This window comes from Mustelus asterias, chromosome 3 (genome assembly GCF_964213995.1).
Source record: "Mustelus asterias chromosome 3, sMusAst1.hap1.1, whole genome shotgun sequence".
NCBI classification, from domain to species: domain Eukaryota; kingdom Metazoa; phylum Chordata; class Chondrichthyes; order Carcharhiniformes; family Triakidae; genus Mustelus; species Mustelus asterias.
In genome coordinates this window covers 100,445,848-100,466,144 of record NC_135803.1, presented here as the reverse complement: position 1 = coordinate 100,466,144, position 20,297 = coordinate 100,445,848, and the positions used below count along the sequence as shown (strand labels likewise).

The following is a 20,297-nucleotide window of genomic DNA, read 5'->3' as shown; positions in this document are numbered from 1 at the left end:
GTGCAAACTCCACACAGACAGTGACCCAAGCTGGGATTCGAACCCAGGTCCCTGGAGCTGTGAAGCAGCAGTGCTAACCACTGTGCTACCGTGCCGGTAGTCATTTAATATGTGGCATTTAAAATTAGTCATTTAATATGTGGCATTTTGTTAAATATTGCCGTGAAGTACCATGACATGTTTGTTACATTAAAGGTTTATAAATGCAAACTTCTACCTGAGTACCCACTCCACTGCCCTTGTCTTTCTGCATTTTCTCTAGTAAAATCTAGTTTTATTTTACTCCTTTATGCCACATTTCTTGTGGTTGTTTTACATTCATGCTACACTTTGCAAAGGAATTCCTCCTAAGCTCTTTATTTGACCTGTTGGTGAGATCTAATGTTGCTGTTTGTGATCTCTGCTCTGTGCCCTATTCTGGATTCACCCACAGGTGGAAAAGGTTTCTCCCCATCCACTTGTTTCTATGTTCCAATTGAACCAGTCATTACTCCCAGATCCCTGGGCCACACACTCAACAATACCCAATCATATGACCTCTGACCGCCCCTTCATACCAAACTGTTGGTAGGAAAAGACCTGTTGGTCCATCAGGCCTCCCCCAACAATGAAATTGTCCCATTTTCTTCCCTACTCTGCAACACCACCACCTCTCCCCACCACGTAATCTCTCTCCTGAAATCATGTAATCTGGGAGAGGCAACTAAATCCCAGGGCTGATAAGCGAGAAGAAAAATACTGTGAAGTTTCTCTCTAAACCAGTCTAGGAAATCACGTCTGCTGTCTGAAAAGAAAAATGGCACCTCCTCCGACAGCGCAGCACTCCCTTGGTACTATATTGTAATAACAGCTTAGGTTTTTGTGCACCAGTGTTTGGAGCAGGACTCAAACCCACAACCTTCATGCGAGAGTGCTACCGAGTCATGGCTGACATTTACCTTCTTTAAGATGTGATCTCATTGCCCAGTCAGGGCTCAGCTCCCTCTAGAAGACACGCAGAGAGTTCACCACATTAGCTGGTAATGCATTTGGGAGGCTCACAATTCTCTTGGAAAAGAAGGACTGTTGAGCTTCTAATATGTTTCTATGTCTGTCTAAGTTTAAGCTCTTGTTTCCTGGTTCTTTCCAATCTGCTAATGCAAACTAATACCTTAATAGCTTTAGTTGCAGTTTCGCTACCTTGGTCACGAACCTTCACTGATCCGTGCACAAGAACACCCAAGATTATTTTTTCTCAATCTCGTTCATGATTGTCTCTTGTAAATGATATGTCTATTCTCTTGTTGAACCTAGCAACGTCCATGACAGATACATGGACAAATTGTGGTGTCATCAGCAGACTTGCTTACTGTACTTTAAATGCTGCTGCCCAAATCAGTAGTAAATAAAGGCCATGAAGAATAGTGGGACAGAACCACATCCATTACTGGTCGCATTTTGGCTACAAATTTGGATCTGATTCCTAATCCAGATACCATAAGATGCTAGTTTCTGCAGTCATTTATTGTGAGATGCCCAATCAAATGGAGATGCATCTACTTATTTACTTTGAACAACTTCTGTGCTGTCGATAATAGAATCCTGGTTGCCAAAAATGAAAAGGAGGAGGACTCAAAATTTAGGTTATGGGTAAACAAATGAAAAATAATAACAGCATCCACTGCTTTACAGTTTGCATATGTTGATACAATAACAGGATTTCTAACCCCAAAATACCCTAATATTCCCATGACACTGCAATATAAAGATCATTTCACTTAACCATTTGCAATCATTGAGTGATCCTGCTACAGCATTGGAAGTTACAAAATGTGTAATTGTATTGTCTAACTCTTGAGCCACACGATGGGAAAACAGCTCATGTTGTTTACATTGTAACAACCATGCTTAACCATGCCTTTATGAAAGATAGTATTTGAACGGTGCATGCTAAAAGATTGTGGTTCCAACAAGCTCCTGTTACATTGCTGATTGATCGTAAGATCTGGAAACATAATTCCCTAGTTTGCCTTCATTCTAGCTTAATTCTTGACTCTTGTTAGCGCAACTTCAAGTATGTCCAGGTTCGTTTAATCCAGAAGGTGTGTGGAAAGTTAATTACTACAGGCTCATAAACCCTATTCAATGTGAGTACTGAGGTTATGTAGGGAAGCAACTTGTGGTCAGATTCATAACATCTTCCAGAACCTTCATCCTGAAACCCAAATTCCAGTGTTGTGTTGTGAATTAGCAAAGTGTAACAGGTTAATGTTATTTGAATGAACTGTCTGTACATTCATAATTCACTTACCTTGACCATAACATTCCATAGATTGCCTACTCATCACTGTAAGCAATTGCAGAGTACAGAAATACTCCATATTGTCTTCAATTGAACAATTTTTACTGTCCCATCTGAGGGAAAGTTGTATGAAAAGATATTGGAGGCTCAGTAATTTTATTCTTTTTCATTTTCCAGATTGTTCCCTTTGTGTGAGGAAATTCTTATCATACAAAACCCAGTGTCCGATCTGTTGTGTGGTAAGTAAAGCTTTTGAGAGAAAAATAATGACCAATCTCGAATATAGTACGAGAAAATAAAATGACATATAGGGAACTTTAATTATGAATTGAACTTAATATTTTCCATATCTGAGAGCAGGCCATTCTAGACCCTGAATTTGAAAATGCTAGAGTTTTGGGCAGGCATTACAGAAACTGATTGTAACGCAAATAGGATAAGCCTGACTGCCAAGGGCAAGGTTTACTATAAATTCTTTATCGGTCCAATGCACCTGTGACAGGATTCATGTGTTGAGAATTCAGGTTTTATCCTGTTCTTCAAAATAAAAGAAGCTTCTCGTGCAGGATGAGTAAGAACAATATAAGCTGGCAAAAAGTGTGAAACAGCTAGTTCCAGAGAGAAATGCTTTAAAAGGCATCTTCTTAAATCACTTTTTTACCATTCATCTGTCCAAGAGCAGACCTTGGACGAAGCCAGGGAAGAGAAAGACACAAGAGAGTGTGACTGGGAGATAAATAAAAGACATTGAGCAAGAATAAGATGGACAGTGAGAGAGGTAATCGGTAGACAAATGAGAATATCAGTGAGGGAAAGGCATTAACATGGAAGCGAGAATGAGAGACATTGTAGAGGACGAGAGAGAAAAGTCAAAATCAGAGAGGGTGAGAGACAAGTGAGAAATTTGAAAGAAAGTGGAAGCCCAGGAGTCTGTGAGAAGCTGGATTTTTGCAATGAGTTGTGTAACATTTGATCAGCTTAGTGTCTTGGGAATCTTGTGTTCTGTATATTGTGTATATAATGACTCATTAGTGCTTTGTTTAATTGATGTTTTCTTTCACAATGACACTGTTTTTCTTCTTTGGTAACTAATACTATCAAGTTATAGGGCTGAATGTTCTCAGGTGTTTACAGTATTTGCAGGGCAGTCCCCATGCAATGCTTTTAAAAGTGCTGCACTATTGTACACTGTTGAGGTGGTGCTGCACTGTCACAGGCATTGTCATCTGGAAGAGTGTTTAAAATGATCCTCTACCTGCTTATTCAGCTGAATGTTGATCTGACAACACTATTCACTAGGTCTATGGGCCAAGTGTTCTCCAAACTGATAAAAAAAATAAGTTAATTGGTCATTTATCTTGCTGCTGTTCGTAAGATTTTCTTGTGCTTTCACATTTGTTTGCGGCTTGAGAGACATGATATGAATTCAGTTCTTTCTTTCCTAAACTCCGAGAAAACAGTTGAATATAGAATGTTGTGCAGCTGCTCCTCCTAAGCCAAGCATATCCATGTCTGGAAACCAGACCTGTTCTCAAGGCAGTGGAGACACTCCTTTTGCTTTTCTTTCTTGTCCCTTCCACGGAGAAACCTGACTCCTGCTCACTACATCATTACCCAGTAACATCACTGATCAAAGCACTTAACAGTGGGGAAACTGCATCTCTCCTTTCCATATCTTTAGATCTTAGTGGACCAAAGCATAGTGGACACAGCCACTGCTTATTCAGGGAGGAACCTTTGAGGTGCTCAGAAACCATCCTCTCCTCGGACAATAGGGAATTTGTGCAAAACAAATGGCTTCAAGGCATTTGACCATTTACTCGGATAAATTGAAAAGAAGACTTTTATTTGTATCGTGTCATTCATGATTTGTGGACATTCCAAAGCACTTTAGAGCCAATTATTTACTTGGAAGTGTAGTTACTGTTGTAGAAAATGTGGCAATCATTTTGCACATAGCAAGATCCCACCAAAAGCAATGTGTTAATTATGACCAGAAATAGCACTGCTGGCCTTTGAAATAGTGACATGGGATCTTTTACATCGACTTGAGAGGGTGAAGTGGGCCGCGATTTAATTTTTCATCTGAGTAATGGCACCTTCTCAGTATCAGCCTAGATTTTACTGCTCAAGTGCTGAAATGGGACTTGAACACATAACCTTTTGTCTGAGATTGGAGGACTACCAACCGAGGAACAGCGAACACTGTAACCTGTGTACGAGGCTACTGAGTGACTTATTTAAGTAGAACGTTCTTTTAACGTATCTACAGGATACAAAATGTCCAGTATCTTGTTTGCCACAGCAGAAATGTGCAACCAATCCAAAACCAGACTGACGCAGGTGGCCAATGGACGGGAATGTTGTGGTGTCACCACAATCTGGGTTTGGAACAAACATCATCTTGGTGTTGTTTGTTTACAGTAATTGTTTCCACACAGTATGATATGCCGTCAATTCCCAGAACCTCCATTTTAATTGTGTTTCCTTCTCCCAATCCCACTACTCCACAGACTGCGACAGAACCAGAGCTGCGAAATAACAGAATATTGGATGAATTGGTGAAATGCTTTCGCTCTGCAAGGTACAGCAATTTTTATTGTTGAAGAAGTGAAGTGGAATGTCTTCTGTTTTCGTTTCATCGGAATGGTCTCACTTTGCAAAGTGTTTGAATAATTTTAGAAGTGCTTTTTGTTTTTGCTATGATTAATGGAATTTACAATAAGTTACGCCACAGGACATGTGTCTCCAAGAGTTTGTACACGTTCAGACACCCCATCTAACTCTTGCCATGCTGACTTTTGTGTTGATCTCAGTTTGCCACATATTTTTCTTTTGTGCCAATTTTCCCACCTCCCTTTCCTGAAAGCGTTGGCTGTTGCTGGTGTATAGTTCCACAGAAGGGGTGTCCTTCAGCATTGGTTTGCACAATTCAACTGGAGAGACGTCGCAGCTCAGTCTCATCCTGGTACCTCTGCTTTTTCCAGCAGAAATCATTGGATAGTGGTTTGTAACGCTGGCAAGTGTTAGCATTTATTTAGCTACTTGTATTGATTCACCAGCACCCTTCAACCCCAACTAAATACAAGCTCGTTGCAGATTTGGCATCAACAAACTCAGAGGACCATGGCAAGTTTGACACCCGCTTCCTAATGTTTTAAAGAGATAGAATTTGATTCTGTGGCATTAGTACGATTGACAAATTTATGGATGTTTTTGTATACTCCCCACATCAGGATCACTGTGTTTCTTTCAAGTTATTAACAGTTATTAAATAACAAGGGATAAATATTTCTCTCAGTTTTTTGCAATTATATTCCAAGTTCCAAATTCTCACTTGTCATTGAGATAATGGCAAGCAGAGACTGTGTGGTTAAGAAGTTAAAATGATCAGCTGTTACCCAAGGCCAACTAAGGCCAACAGCAATTAGCCCAACTAGCACCCTGGTTAAGTTGGACTAACTCAACATGCACTGAGAATTAAATGCCGTCATTAGCAACTGAACCATTTGGGAGGCCTTGTTACATATTTTTAAAAGAAAGACCGAACTTGCAGTTACATAGTGCCTTTCACAACCTCGGGATGTCCACACCCTTTGCAACCAATGAAGTGTTTTGGAAGTGAATAACTATTGTGATGTAGGAAACACAGCAGCCAATTTACACACAACAAGCTCCCACAAACAGCAGTGAGCTAAAGACCAGATAATCGTTTCCAGTAATGGTTGAGGGACCTATTGTCTCGGGTGAGGCGATGCCTCTAAGTTTTTGTTTGAAACTCTTTCGGATGGTCAGATTCATGAGCAACAGAAAACTCAGCACTGAACATAACCTTAGCCAATGCATGGTACAGTAGTGGGGCCTGCACAGTTTACCCATAAAACAGTAAAACCACCCAGTCTACGCTCACTTTCTCAATGAGAAAGGAGAATTTGGGGTTTACTTCAGAAGCCCAAAGGTCTGAAGTCAGTTGTATCATTTACAGTGACACATTAGCTAAGTTCACCAGATTCAGCAAGAGGCTGACCTCACCTGTATGGTGTGGTACAACCTGAGACAGTATGTTTATCAGTTGGTCCAGTGAGAAACTCCTGAAGTTTGATTTTTCAGAATAAATTAGCTGTGAATCACAAGTGGCTAATAGCATAGGAATTTGTCTAAGAAAAAAAATAGGCAGAACCCAAAATGCTTGCATGTACAGTTAGAATACGACAACATCATTGTGCTAAATGAGAAGCTGGATGGATAGAGTAGACTGTTTACTTTGTTTCCATGTGCTGCTGGCATGGAACTCGTGGATGGTTCATGAAATTAGACCATTAGAAGAATGTAGTAGATTAGGACCCACTCCTTTCGTTTACAGGTTCGAGCTTAATGGAATGAAAGTTTCATCTCTTGATTGTAAGGACTTGAAATGAGTTTTGAACGGTATTGACACGGTATAGATCCACACTTCATTTTATTAATCAATTCAGTGTTCATCTCACGAAAAATTTTTGTTACACATTTAGTGATTAGGATCTAGAATGCACTGCCTGAGCGTGTTATGAAAGCCGATTCAACCAGGGCCTTCCAAAAGATAGAAAGGAGAAAAGGCAGAGGAGTGGAACTCGGTGAATTGCTCTTAGAGAGAGCCAATATGGTTATGACGGGTTGAATGGCCATCTTCTGTGCTGTAATCATTCTGTATGAGGCCAATCCTTATTTTGCATGAACTGCCGCAATGTCTCTATAGGTGGCAGCAATGCTTAATTTTGTCTGAACGTGCCTGTAAAGCACCTTGGCATATTTTACAAAGTTAACAGGCCCATATTAAGACAAGTTTTAGTTGTTATTAAAAGAAAAGCAACGTGCTATGAAACTATAAAAATGTTTTGACACTGACATTTTCCATCGTGCAAAATTAAAGGAAAAACCTGCTGAATTTGTTTTCTGAAACTTTGCCAGTGTGATCTTCAAAAAGTGTTGTTCCCCAAGGGAAAGTGCATTTTCTAAACTTGTATACCTCTCAGAGTCGACGCTTTTTAAAGGAATGGAACTTTTGATTAACAATACAGAGTCACAGCTGAATGAAAAGAAAGGTTTTGTCACACTTCAGACATTGTCAACCAGTGAGAATTGGTCTGTCAGCTAATGGAATGTTATGTGTTGACATGGTTCCTATTGATATAAATCCCGCTCCTTGCTAGAGAATGTCATCCTCCAACCAGTCTTGAAATGGCAATGGCTAACAAATGAGCAGTCCTTTCTTGATTGGAAGAATAAGCAGCACGACAACTTGTAGCGTTGGGTTGAAAGTACCTACAGACCTAATTGGCTCCTGTTCACATAGAAAGCGTTGGCCACAAAACTTGGCTCTGTCCTGCCGTTGGTTTTGACATGACTGGAGTCTGGGGATCGAAAAACAGCAGAGGGCTCGCCTCTTCTTAGGAAGGACGACAGTGTGCATGTCCGTGCATACAGAGTGTGACTCAAGTCAGTGTCCAGAGTTGTTTTGATACCTAATTTGCTATTTTGGACTGGGCCTTAGTAACATCTTCTGTTAAATACTCACGGCTGAACATTTATTCGGGTGCACAAGAGACAACAGCCTCAACCTGTGCAATCTAAAGACATTAGCATGGAACTTGTAAAATATGGTGTTTTTGACTTTCTTTTGCTGTTGCCCATTTAGTGGACATACTTTGTACTGTGTTGGTGGAGAAGCTGTCACGAGTTCTTTGAGTCAGAAGGGAGTGGTGCTGGATCTTTGCAAAGAGTTGTGTTATTTGAAAGCTTGTTCTCAGTCATGGGGGTTACAGTTACAGTTGCTCTTTGACTGCACCACAACAAAGAGATCGAGCAGAGGCAACAGAGGGAAAACTCTGTGCGCAATTGGAAGATGGAGAGGATTCTTAACAGAAGGCCTTACCCACCAGGTCTCCTGCCTTCATCTCAGCCAGCAATAGTATCTGAGACAATTATCATTCACCAAGGAGTGGGTCTCAGAATAATACAACCTCCTGGAACCAGACCTGCAGCAGCAAAGCTGGGTGATATCAGCACCCTCGAGGTGATGGAGGCGCTCAGTTCCTACACTTCAGGATGCTTCCAGATTGGAACTGTTGACAACAACATCTCTTAGTTTGTCATGCGTCGCTGCATCTAGGGAGTAATAGAGGCTCTTTATGCAAGGAGAGGCGACTTCATTATCTTCTCTCTTAGCAGGGAGAAGCAGGAGGAGCCAGCATAAGCATCGGTTGCACGCATATGACTCTGCAGACATCAAACTGCAGTACGAGTTATACCTAAGCTGCAAAGTGTTCCACTCCCCTAACATGCAGTTGTTGTGCAACAATGCACAGAACATCATGTTGGCAAATGGCAACAACCTGGCAATAGCCACATTGCTTTCGTCTTCTGCCACCAGCCTACAAGGGGACAGTGTTCGACTGCAAGTGGACAGCACTCATACTGAAGTCATGCTGTGACCAATGATGTAGAGCATACTATCATTTCTGTTGCTTGGACAGCCAAAAAGTCCAATATTGCCAGAACCTGTCTCCAAATTTGTGATTGTTTGCTTAATTCTGCACAACGTGAAAATCATGGTGAGTATGGTCCTTGCCACCAGGGCTTTGGTGAGAACCTCAGGAGGAGGAAAAGGCATCATCATCCCTGACAGGTATCCATGAACGTTACATTAAACGTTGGTTCCCCTGAAAACATCCCATTTCACAGTTTCTCCCTGATTCCCCACCTATCCATCCCTCCTCCATGGAATACTATGCCTTCTCTGACGGATCCTGAAATAATAGACACCACAAAACATCCATCCAATGACTTTATCCAACAACACCTGCAATAATAGACAAAAGACTGAACCATTCACCCTTGTACTTTCCCTTGGTACCTGATTTTAAAAAAATATTGTGGGATGTGACCATCGCTGGCTAGGTCAACATTTATTGCCAATTCTTAATTGCTCTTGAGAAGATAGATGGTGAGCTGCCTTCTCAAACAGCTGCCGTCTGTGTTGCAGCTGCACTCAGAGAGAGCTGTTAGGTAGGAAGTTCCAGGAATCTGACCCAGCATCAGTGAAGGAACAGCGATATGTTTCCAAGTCATGGCTTTAAGGGCAACTTCCAGATGGTGATGTTCCCATGTGTTAACCTCCCTTGTCCTTCTAGATGGTAGTGGTTGTGGCTTTGCAAGGTGCTGCCAGGAGTCTTGGTGCATTCCTGCAGTGCATCTTGTAGATGCTATATACTGCTACCAGTGTGTCTCGGTGAGGGAATCAATGTTTGTGCATGGGTTGCTTTGTCTTGAATGGTGTTAATCTTCTTGAGTGTTGTTGGAACTGCACTTGATTAGGCAAGTGGAGTGTATTCTATCACACTCCTGACTTGTGTCTTGTCGATGGTGGACAAGTTTTGGGGAATTCGGAGGTGAGTTACTCACCACAGGATTCCTAGTCTCTGACCTGCTCTTTTAGCCACGATATTTAGTGATAGTCCAGTTGAGTTTCTAGCCAATGGTAACTTCTAGGATGTTGATTGTGGGGAATTCAGCAGTGGTAATGCCATTGAGTGTCATGGGGCAATGGTTAGATTCTCTCTTGTTGCAGGTGGTCATTGCCTGGCACTTGTGTGGCGTGAATGTTACTTGCCGGTTATCAGCTCAAGCCTGAGTGTTGTCCAGGTCTTGCTGCACTTGGACATGAACTGCTTTAGTATCTGAGGAGTCACAAATTGTGCTGACCATTGTGTCAGCCTCGAAGAGCTTCCCCATTTCTGATCTTGTGATGGAAGGAAAGTCATTGATGAAGCAGCTGAAGATGGTTGAGCCTAGGATGCTACCCTCAGGAACTCCTGCAGTGATGATTGACCTCCAACCACCACAACCATTTTCCTTTGTGCCAGGTATGACTCCAACCAGTGGAGCATCTCCCCCTGATTCCCATTGACTCCAGTTTTGCTAGGGCTCCATGATACCACACGTGGTCACATGCTGTCTTGATGCTAAAGACAGTCACTCTCACCTTGCATCTGGCATTCAGCTCTTTTGCCCATGTTTGACTTAAGGCTGTAATAAGGTCAGGAGCTGAATGACCCTGGCGGAACCCAAACTAAATGTCAGTGAGCAGGTTATTGCTAAGCAATAATTGATAGCGCTGTTGATGATCCTTCCCATCATTTGACTGATGATTGGGAATAGACTGATGGGGCAGTAATTGGCCGGGTTGGATTTATCATGCTTTTTGTGTACAGGACATACCTGGGCAATTTTCCATGTTGTCAGGTAGATGCCAGTGTTGTAGCTGTACTAGAACAACTTGCTCTGGGGCATGGCGAGTTCTAGAGCACAAGTCTTTAGTACTATACTTAAAGAGTGTTATCCTAGTGGCTGCAGCATCATTGGTGGAAGGCTGCTGACTTTTCCTGGGCAAGACTGTAAATGGCCTTTCAGGACACCCTCGAGCCCCCTCTAAGGCCTGGCTTCAGAATGTGCCACCTCAGCACTGGGGGCAATAGAATGGGCTGCTTGGCTGACAGGCAACAGCAAGAGATGGCAAAGTGGTGGTGGAAGCACAAATTCGCCCATCCTGAGAGAGGATAGCCAGTTTGTGCATCATGGACTCTCTGTTAGTTCCCTGGGTGCCTCAGCAATCCTCATGATATATTGGAGGACAGAGTGCTAAGACACCCTGTAAACCCCTTTGAGCACTGGCATCTGCATCCATAATGACAGCAGTCTGGGCCTGCAATTCATCAAGCTGGACATGCATAGCAACATGTGTAGATCTTATAACTTCAGTCTGAACTTCCACAATCACACTCTGGGGTTGGAAGCTTCTGCCTGTGCTGTAATTGACCATTATGGTTCAGTCCTGAAGTTATGTCATAGAGTTGGCCACTATTTCCACTCCCAAATGGATGGACTCCAAGCTCTGTATGAAATCTTATGGTAATTTGGAACCAGACTTCCCCATAATTCTTCAGAGTGATGACAGCCTCTCTGGTAGGCCTGCCAATCCACTAAACATTATGGTGTGCTTGCCTATCAGCTTTTTCCTGTAGACACCTCATCAAAGTCCTTTGCAGCTGAATTTGTTTGTTGGATTGCCTTCCTGGCACACAAGCTATGCTTTCTTCTCTCTATGCCCCTGCCTCACCATACACACACACCACTCACCCACAAACAAACCACCCACACACACACTCCCAACCCTGCTGCTGTAACCCAGAGTGCAATTCCAACTTCTGCTCCCTTTAAAGTATGTGCAGTGCCAGTTTCTCAACTGCTTGCTGTGGGTGTCAAATCAAGTAAAGCAGATTCATCAGACATCTGCTCCTATATTTGTCCGTCGTAGGGCTGCAGTGGATGTGTTTGGTTGGGTAAACAGATGTATCCTTGGGACAAGAATAAATTGGATACTTGACATTGGCAGTGTGTTTTGTTACTTTTGTGGTGTTCTTAGTATCTTGGCCAGGGACCACAATATCACATACTGCGATTGGCTCTGATATGCTTGTACATTCAAATAGCATCCCAAGCCTTGACGGAACCCACAATTGAACATTTGACACTTGGGTGAAGTTTTGAAGGGTGACTATGTACCCTGAATCAGCAAATTAATAGCAATGAGTAGGGGAAAAACAATATTCTAACTGATGCTCTTGCGTGATCTGGCAATGCGTAATGGCACAATGTAAAAGGAGTGTCTGACCTTGTAATGCTTGATTGAATGGTGTAGCTGAATCTTTACCCTGCTGTACTATACATGATCTTGCAGTGCCTGATGGGCACTATATAGTAGAATTTTTACTGTGCATCTAATTTAGAATATCTCATGCAAGAATGCTTTATGGGAACCGTATGGAGGAAACGCTATTTTATACATACCTCATTTTCACTATGATGGAATCTGTGAGCAAAGCTTGTACTTTTTGATACGGGCTCTAATTGTAAAAGAAGACTGAGGAAGGAAACCGACCCTAACAGTGACTAAGAAAGCTGAGACTGAAACTGAGAAACCAAAAGCTTCTGTCTGAAATAATATAATAGGAGACAGATCCATCAGAGTTCAGGAGAAGTTGATGAGTCTAGTGGTGCAGTACAAGCAGGCTGAAGAAGACAGGTTAAATTTAGAATAAGCAAAAATATAATTTCTGCACCTGTTTCTGTTACTTGGAGATAATATTGCTGTATATACGCTATCGAGACCAAGTAGAGGAGGTTCTGAAGATGTGTGTCATTTTTGGTGAAGTCCGAACTGTTGGGGACTTAGGTGGGATTTGCGCTGCTGTTGGTATTAGGCTACATCCTAGAAAAATAAATGCTGAAATCCTTTGTAAGGAAGACAGTGTTTTGACTGAGTTTGATGACCTATATGCTGAATAGATTACTGAGCCAATTTGTAAAATCTGGTTTAGTTTAATCTGCCATTTAATGTTTAATTTATCGTTTATAATTGGCTGCAATTTGCCTGTCAATTCATGTTTAACAAATGTTGACTGGACTTGAGTATAGGTGATTAACCAAGAAAAGATTTAATGTTTGTTTTGTTTGACTCTTGTGTGGTAAATGTTCTTTTGTTTCAAACCATGAACTTTTTGCAGCTTCATCTTTTAATGAATAACTGGGATTTTGGATTTCTTCTACTTGTAAAGGCAAGTTACTGGTCTCGACCAAGATAATACACCGATCTTGGGAGTGCTGGATGCTGACACTGGTGCAGAAGTGCAAAGGTGCCTTCTTTCCCTGCCAACAGTCCTGACTTGGATAACACAAAAGTTCCCAAAAAACTTTCTCTGATATTAGTTTTGCATCATGAATCAGGAGCTCCTCCACAAATCCAGACTCGCTTTTCTCAGCCGGTTTAGATGTGTGCACATATTGAAAACCCTTCAGACTGATGTTTCAGAAAGATCTACATTAAAGCTACCTTTAATTGACAATCGGGTAGACTGCATAAGCTGAGGAAAGCCTCCTGCTGTGCTCGGGGCTTTTGTAATAATGAGAAGTAAATGAGATGACTTGAAAGAAAAAGCATTTTCATATTGGGACTAATGTGCATTGCTTTCTGATACCTTACTTTGGCAAACAAACATCGTTTTTCATTAAGAGCTCATTAGGTCATTGTCACACCAAGCAAGAAAACGTAAGGTAGGTCATAACGATTCTCAAGCTGCTGACGTAATTTTCCAATTCTTGGAGACTTTTTGCAGATCGCCATCACCAGATGCATTTACATAGAAATATAATCCTAACCTACTCAATCTCTCCTCATTTGTTAGTTCCGCCATCCTAGGAATCAGACTGGTAAACCCTTGCTGCACTCCCTCTATAGCAACAACATCCTTCCTCAGATGAGACCAAAACTGCGCACAATATTCTAGGTGTGGCCTCCCCAGACTCTATAAAAATTGCAGCAAGGTATCCCTGTTCCTGCACTCGAATCCTCTCACTATGAGACAGAACAGAGAATGTAAAATTCTGGAGGAATCTATACTGATGCATAACCTCACTTGAAGTTCTAATAATGTAAAGACTCGCTTAATCATTGCTTCTTCCAAACATTGATGAATTCCCCCTCTGCCCCCTTCACTTTCTTTTTCTATTTAAATTTTTCATTTATGTCCTATGGTCTCAGCTCATCACTGACTCTTGGTTAGGGTATAGTTTAATGGGCACCAGTAGCACTTCTGTACTTGGTCCAGTTGGCCACTGTTCACAGCTAATGGTGGTACAACATTCAGCCACGAGAGCCTGACAGCTGAGACTGACCTCTGCCAACTTGGGGTGGGATTATTGCATTATGATCAGGATTGGTTGGAACTTGGTTTAATTTGCACTTCCCAAACCCAGAGTTAGTCCCCTTGATGAGATTCATTTACTCAAATAGACCATGATGCTCCATTATATATGGGTTCATGAGGAAACTAATTTTGTTCTTCACTGCAGACTACATAGCCTCTTTTGTCTTTCCAGAATGGAACAGCTGCGGTTCAGCTAAACATTAACTTGTTGGAAACCCCCTCAGTTTGCTTTGGTGGCTTCAGTACTTTGCATGTTATGGTTAATACCATTATTCCATTGCTGGCAAAGTTGCAGTTCTTTTGTTTACTTTTCTACTGCAGATAATCTCTGAAATTTGTAACTTAATGAAAATTATTTTGTAAGTTAACCACTTAGCTAAGGGATGCGCTCTCAGTTATGAATCTGTTTTTTCTGTTGTCACATACGGTTTTGGATTAACTGCAGAGTTATATTGTTCGTTAGTTTGCTCCTTTGGCTCATTCATCATTCCATGTTAAGTCACAGAACTCTGCATTGCACATGGCTCTATAGCACCTGTAGTTTTCTCTTGCTTTTGTTGTTTTAATGTACAAAATGTGATTTAATGCTTCTTATTCTCCTGTGTGTGTGGCCGGCCCTTTTAATGTTCTAGTGTAATTTAGGTGCAACTCAGAACATTATTTTAATTTATTCATGGGATATGGACATTGCTAGGCCATTTCAGCGGGCATTTACGGATCAACCACATTGCTGTGGATCTGGGGTCAACGTGAGGGCTAAACCAGGTAAGGATGGCAGATTTCCTTAGCGAGCCAGATAGGTTTTTTTAATGACAATCGACAATGGTTTCATGATTCATAATTCCAGATTTTTATTGAATTCAAATTTCACTATCTCCCCTGGTGGGATCGCTGGAACGTTACCCTGAGTCTCTGGATTACTAGTCCAGTGAAAATTCCATTGCACCACCACCTCCCCCAGATTCACTGTGACTGATCACACCTGTATGTGGATGCCATGACCTTGAGATTTAGAGTGTTTAACGCCAAATACTTAACTGAATATCCAGACTGGGAACCGTAACAATAAGATTCCTGTGCGTACTGCACATACTGCCGATTCCATTTCTATGTGTATACTGCATACTGAGCTCGCGTGTATTGCACACTGAGCTTGCACCTTGTGCTGATTCCATTTCTATGTGTGTACCACATACTACCAATTCCATTTCAGTGTGTATTGCATACTGAGCTCGCACATACTGCTGATTCCATTTCTATCTTAAAAGGTGGACTGAAAGGCATTCTAGAGTGATGTGGCTAATTCTAAATGAACATCTGGTTTGATTTATCAGTAAGCAGATTAAAGTTTGGAGAGTAAGATTTAATCAAGTCTCCTATTACTCTTTGTATCGTATTCTAGTCTGAACTGCCAGACATTAATCTTTAGACAGCAAGACCTTCTAACTTCATTCTGACTATAAAAATGCATGCGTGCGTATGTGTGAGATATATATTATATATAATATATAAATGCAAATGCTCACAAATGTGCAGTGTTTACATCTCTCCACACCGATCAAGCATTTCCGTGTCACAAATAGGTGCAATTGCATAATGCAAAAAAAAATCAAAAATACTAGATAGAAAGAAAGATCTGCATTTACATAGCACCTTTCATCAACACCAGTTGTTCAAAATGCTTTATAATCAATGAAGTGTAGCCATTGTTGTAAGAAAATATAGAAGGCTTGACTCTAGAAAGCCAGTTAGTAAAGGGTAGAACTGGAGCCAATCTTGATGCACTTCTTAAAATTTATGTAGAGTTACATATAATAAGCATTCTAACTCCTAACCCAATGACCACACTTTCCCAGTCTATGTCTCTTTATAAGTTTTTCACTCACTCATGCCTTCAACAGGATGGTTTTATTGAATTCAAATTTGATCATCCACCATGGTGGAATTCAAGCCAGGAACCCCAGAGCATTGCTCGAGGTTTGTGGTTTATCAGTTTAATAACCATACCACTAGGCTACAGGAGGCACACACAAATCACCAGTTAATGTCCACCACCTACATGCAATTAAACACAGTTAGTTTAAACAGTTTGATAAGCGGCATCACCTGATACATATTCCCTGACTCTCTGTGTTATGCTCTCTGTAGTATATTGTTATATTTGTACAGCTTCTTGGCTTCCATAAGATTTGTAAATTATTTTGTGAAACTGTGCATTGTAGATGGTCTGTGTTTGTAAAGCATACTTTAACTAAATGCTTACAAAATCTTTTCAGCTTTGAATTGAAATGCCAGGATTTAGTTTCTGTGAAGTTTGAATTTGATGCACAACAATAAATAAGGACCCTTAAATATGGGTGGGTGACCTCTTTTTAGTTACTATCTCCTTTGGACTGACCTAATAAGGAAATAGCTTGGATTTCATGCCTGGTTGAGATTAATTTTATAAAAGTGAGGGCATGATTATTCTCCTCTTCCCACTGACCCTCCAATTGTAGAAGGGGGATAGAAGAGGAAATAGTGGACACATTGAGGAGAAAACAAATAACAAAATTATTGTTATACATTGATTGTAACAAAGAAAAAATAAGAAAAGGAATGGAATTCTTAAAATGTGCTCCAGCCTCCTTCCTCAACCAGTATGTTTGTGAGCCAACAAACAGAAAGGCACTGCTAAGTTTAGTTATGAATAATGAAATACATCAGAAATTGAGTTAAATGTAATGATCATAACATGATGAGGTTTAGGGTCCAAATCGAAAGGGAAAAAAAGTTATGAGAAAAACAAGAGCATCGGATTGGAGAAGTTCAACATTGAAACAGATGAGGACTGAAACTAGCTCCGATCAGGTGGAAAGAGAAATTGACACACGGGCTAGTAGAACAACAATGCAATTTTCTTTTCTGTTGAGATTGCAGTTTCAGAACTTGATTAGTGTAGATTTGTTGGTAAGTTGTTCAGAAACTCTTCTGTTTCTTGTGTTCCCTGCCCAAAGACAAGTCTGACCCACCACAGTGCCAGGTCCTCCACCACAGGCAGGGCAAGGAGGCAGACCCTGAATCCATCCATCTGGAAGGGGCATTGAACCCCATAGTGTTGGCATCAATCTGATCCACACAGACAATCCAGCCAATTGAGCCACCTACCTAACCCCAACTCCCCCAAGGAGTCCCACGTTGTTGTGGCAGCATACGTTTTTACCTAAATGTTGTCTTAGTGATGGTGGGGAGTCCAATTTCCTTCGGCTGACGAGATTCTCTCCTGCCCCTGCCACCTGCTGTTAGTGTATACTGGAAAGATTTACAAGTTCATATTTGATCTGTTTAGTTGTGTTATGTATACATTTTTCTTGGCCACTTGAACTTGGAGCTTCTGGCTCAGAGGCAAGGACACTTTCACTGTGCCACAAGACCTCCAGTTAACAAGGTGGATAACTAAGTTAATTCTGCACATATGTAGTGTTCCTGTGTGCGCAACTTGCACTCCTCAGCCAGAGCTTGTGATTGGCCTCGACGACTCCTGTTGACAGCCAAGAACGCATTCAGTTGGATCTGCGTTGAGAGCTCTACATGTCCCATGGCAACGATTCTGCCAGTGGAGGAATGGTCCAAGGCCAATTGGTCCCTCAGTCGGACATCTCGCAGGTCTCTGACTTGGAGAGCGGCGTCCCAGGATGTTGACCAGGAGCCCAACAACCTGACTGATCAGATCCAGCCTGATAGCACCCAATGCTATGGTGAACCAAAGCACTGCAAAGGTGAAAAATGTATATTGCCAGAGCAACTCTGACTCCTTGGTGGGGCGCCAGTTGGCTGGATGGCAACTTGATAGCAAAACTATGCTATCTTGACAAAAATAAATCATATTGTTGGCCGACTGGCCTGTGTCGATTTCACTTTCCACTTGACCTTATCTCATTTCACTCCTCATTTGTCCAAATGCTGGCCTTTTCCAATTTACTTATTAAGTCAATTCAAATGGGTTAGTAACTAAGAAAGTGGTCACTAAGCCATGTTTAAGGATCCTTGCATATTGTTGCAGATCAAATTCAAGCTTCACAAACGAAAATATTTCATGCAGTCACTGCAGGAAGAGGAGAGCCGAGAAGCTTTGTAGTAACAGAAGAGATAATCAACATCCTGATCATTGATGCATGCAGAAGCGGTGACCCCTGGTTTGTTAGCAATTATGGAGCAATCGGGAAAAACAAAACCTGTTTTCTTTGGTTCTTTGTCAATCATTGGGAATGTAGAAGATTTATGTGCATTGCATTTTGTTTCTTGGGGCCGAAAATCTTTTGTTGTGAACACATCTCCAGATACTACACATATTTAAATGGGAAAACTTGCTCTGTATAATTAGTTTTGATTTAAGTTGTGGTTTTCAGAAAGATATCCATGATCTAAAATGGAGTATTCCTTTAAGTAACATGAACTAGAACTCCATTCTGTTTCAGAATGCTGCGGATGAATTGAGAGCTTAAAATCAAAACAGAATTGAAGAACTGGTAGTTGTGATTAAAAATAAGGCAGCAGTTAAAGGGAAATATATGAGTGGAAAACTTATTCAATATCAAGAAAAATATATCATTAAAAAGAATAATTGTGAGATTGAACTCCAAGAGGAGAAAATAGTGAGTTAAGTACAGAGAGAACTTGATAGGGTTTCTTAAATACTTCAATGCTTACACAAGTGAAAGATGTTGGGAGGAGGTAAACCTGACTTGGTTAAAAACAAGATGAGCAATATTGTAATAAATAACAGACACGTATGAAGTATTTGTTAAAGGGAGACAAAGCACCAGAGGGACTCTAGAGAATGAAATAACAGTAGCACTAGCAATTGCATTCCAAGATTCCATTGAGAATGGGTGGTTGCCAAAAGACTGGAGAGTGGCCCATGTAACACTCATTTTCAGAAAGAAAGACAGACTGAACCCAGGTAATTATAGGCCAGTTAGTTGAACATAGTGGTAAGGAATATTTTAGAATCTTCACTTAAATATGTGATTACTGCAGAGCTAGACAAAGAAAACACAATTAAAAGCAACTAACCTGGATTTCAAAAAGGAAGGTCCTGTTTGACAAACCTGTTGCCCTTCTTTGACAGATCTGGTGGATGGTGAAATGCAGTAGATATGAACATGACGGACAAGGGGATATCAACATCTCATTAAGAAAGAGGGTGACTGAAGCAAGACTTTTTCATTATTTAAGAATAGTTTTACTAGGCGGTTGAAGGAGATAAATAGATAAGTGGAAATGTGGAATTTGGGCAACTGCTTGAGTGGAGGATAAACACTTAAAAGGACTGATTGTGCCAGTCTGACCTTGTAACAAAGGTGCGGTGCAGAGATTTATTGGCTGTAACATCTTTTGCAGATACAGCTATCATGGCCAAGGACTTTTAATTTTAAAATACTATAAATATCATGGGCAATTTGTGCATAACATTGTGAAGATGATTTTCGTGCTGCATATTCTGGTGCCACTTATGGCAAAAAAAATCAGTTTAATACTGGTACCAGACACATTGTATCAGATCCTTTGTATGTTTGTGGTTTGGTTAGATGAAACCTGATCTACAAAGATTATTTTGTAATCCCTGGCAGATGGCTCTTACATGAGATCATCTTTTAATTTGTGACTTTTATAATGTGTTATTTGGAAGATTTCTTTTCCACCCTGCAAACTTGGCTGAGGGGACAAACCAAACAGTGTTTGGTTCTGGCGGTCTTTCGTTTGCATAAAGATGTGAACGAATATAAAGGCCTAATTTGGTATTACGCCTGGCTATGATAAATCAGCTTCACTAACCTGGCTAACTGAATGGTACAAGGAAAGAAAGTCAGAGTTTGACAATAATCTGAAGTGTTTTGGGATAATGTACTGCTATATTTTTATTCCAATTCAATCAAATCCAATTCAGAGTCTCAACAAGTTGAGACATTTCCAATCCAAGCTGACAAGACAGGGCCTTTGCACCTGTCTTGGGCCTGATCTACATGAGCCAAGCTGATTGGAGGAGGGGGAGGATTTCTCCTCCAAGGCTTGATCTCATCTGCATCTTAGCCAAAAGGCCAAGACCACTTTTTTTAAAAATTGCTTCATATGAATATGAAGCTTAAATGTAACCCATTGACCTCAACCAAGCACAGCATCCTCTTCATACTACACTTGATCTTAGCCAAAAGGCCGAGAAGCGATCGGGGAGC

The 20,297-nt window shown here is 41.0% G+C and overlaps 1 protein-coding gene and 1 pseudogene across 2 annotated transcripts in view; one reads left to right on the top strand and one right to left on the bottom strand.

Moving 5' to 3' along the window:
* rad18 (RAD18 E3 ubiquitin protein ligase) overlaps window positions 1-20,297 on the top strand; it is a 271,630-nt gene that overhangs the window by 34,285 nt on the left and 217,048 nt on the right. For both annotated transcript variants that reach the window (XM_078209405.1, XM_078209406.1), the window contains exons 3-4: window positions 2,459-2,520; window positions 4,795-4,865. In XM_078209405.1, the coding sequence (XP_078065531.1) occupies window positions 2,459-2,520; window positions 4,795-4,865 (133 nt within the window). The remainder of the gene's footprint in view (window positions 1-2,458; window positions 2,521-4,794; window positions 4,866-20,297) is intronic.
* On the bottom strand, window positions 20,128-20,289 carry LOC144491909 (U2 spliceosomal RNA; annotated as a pseudogene).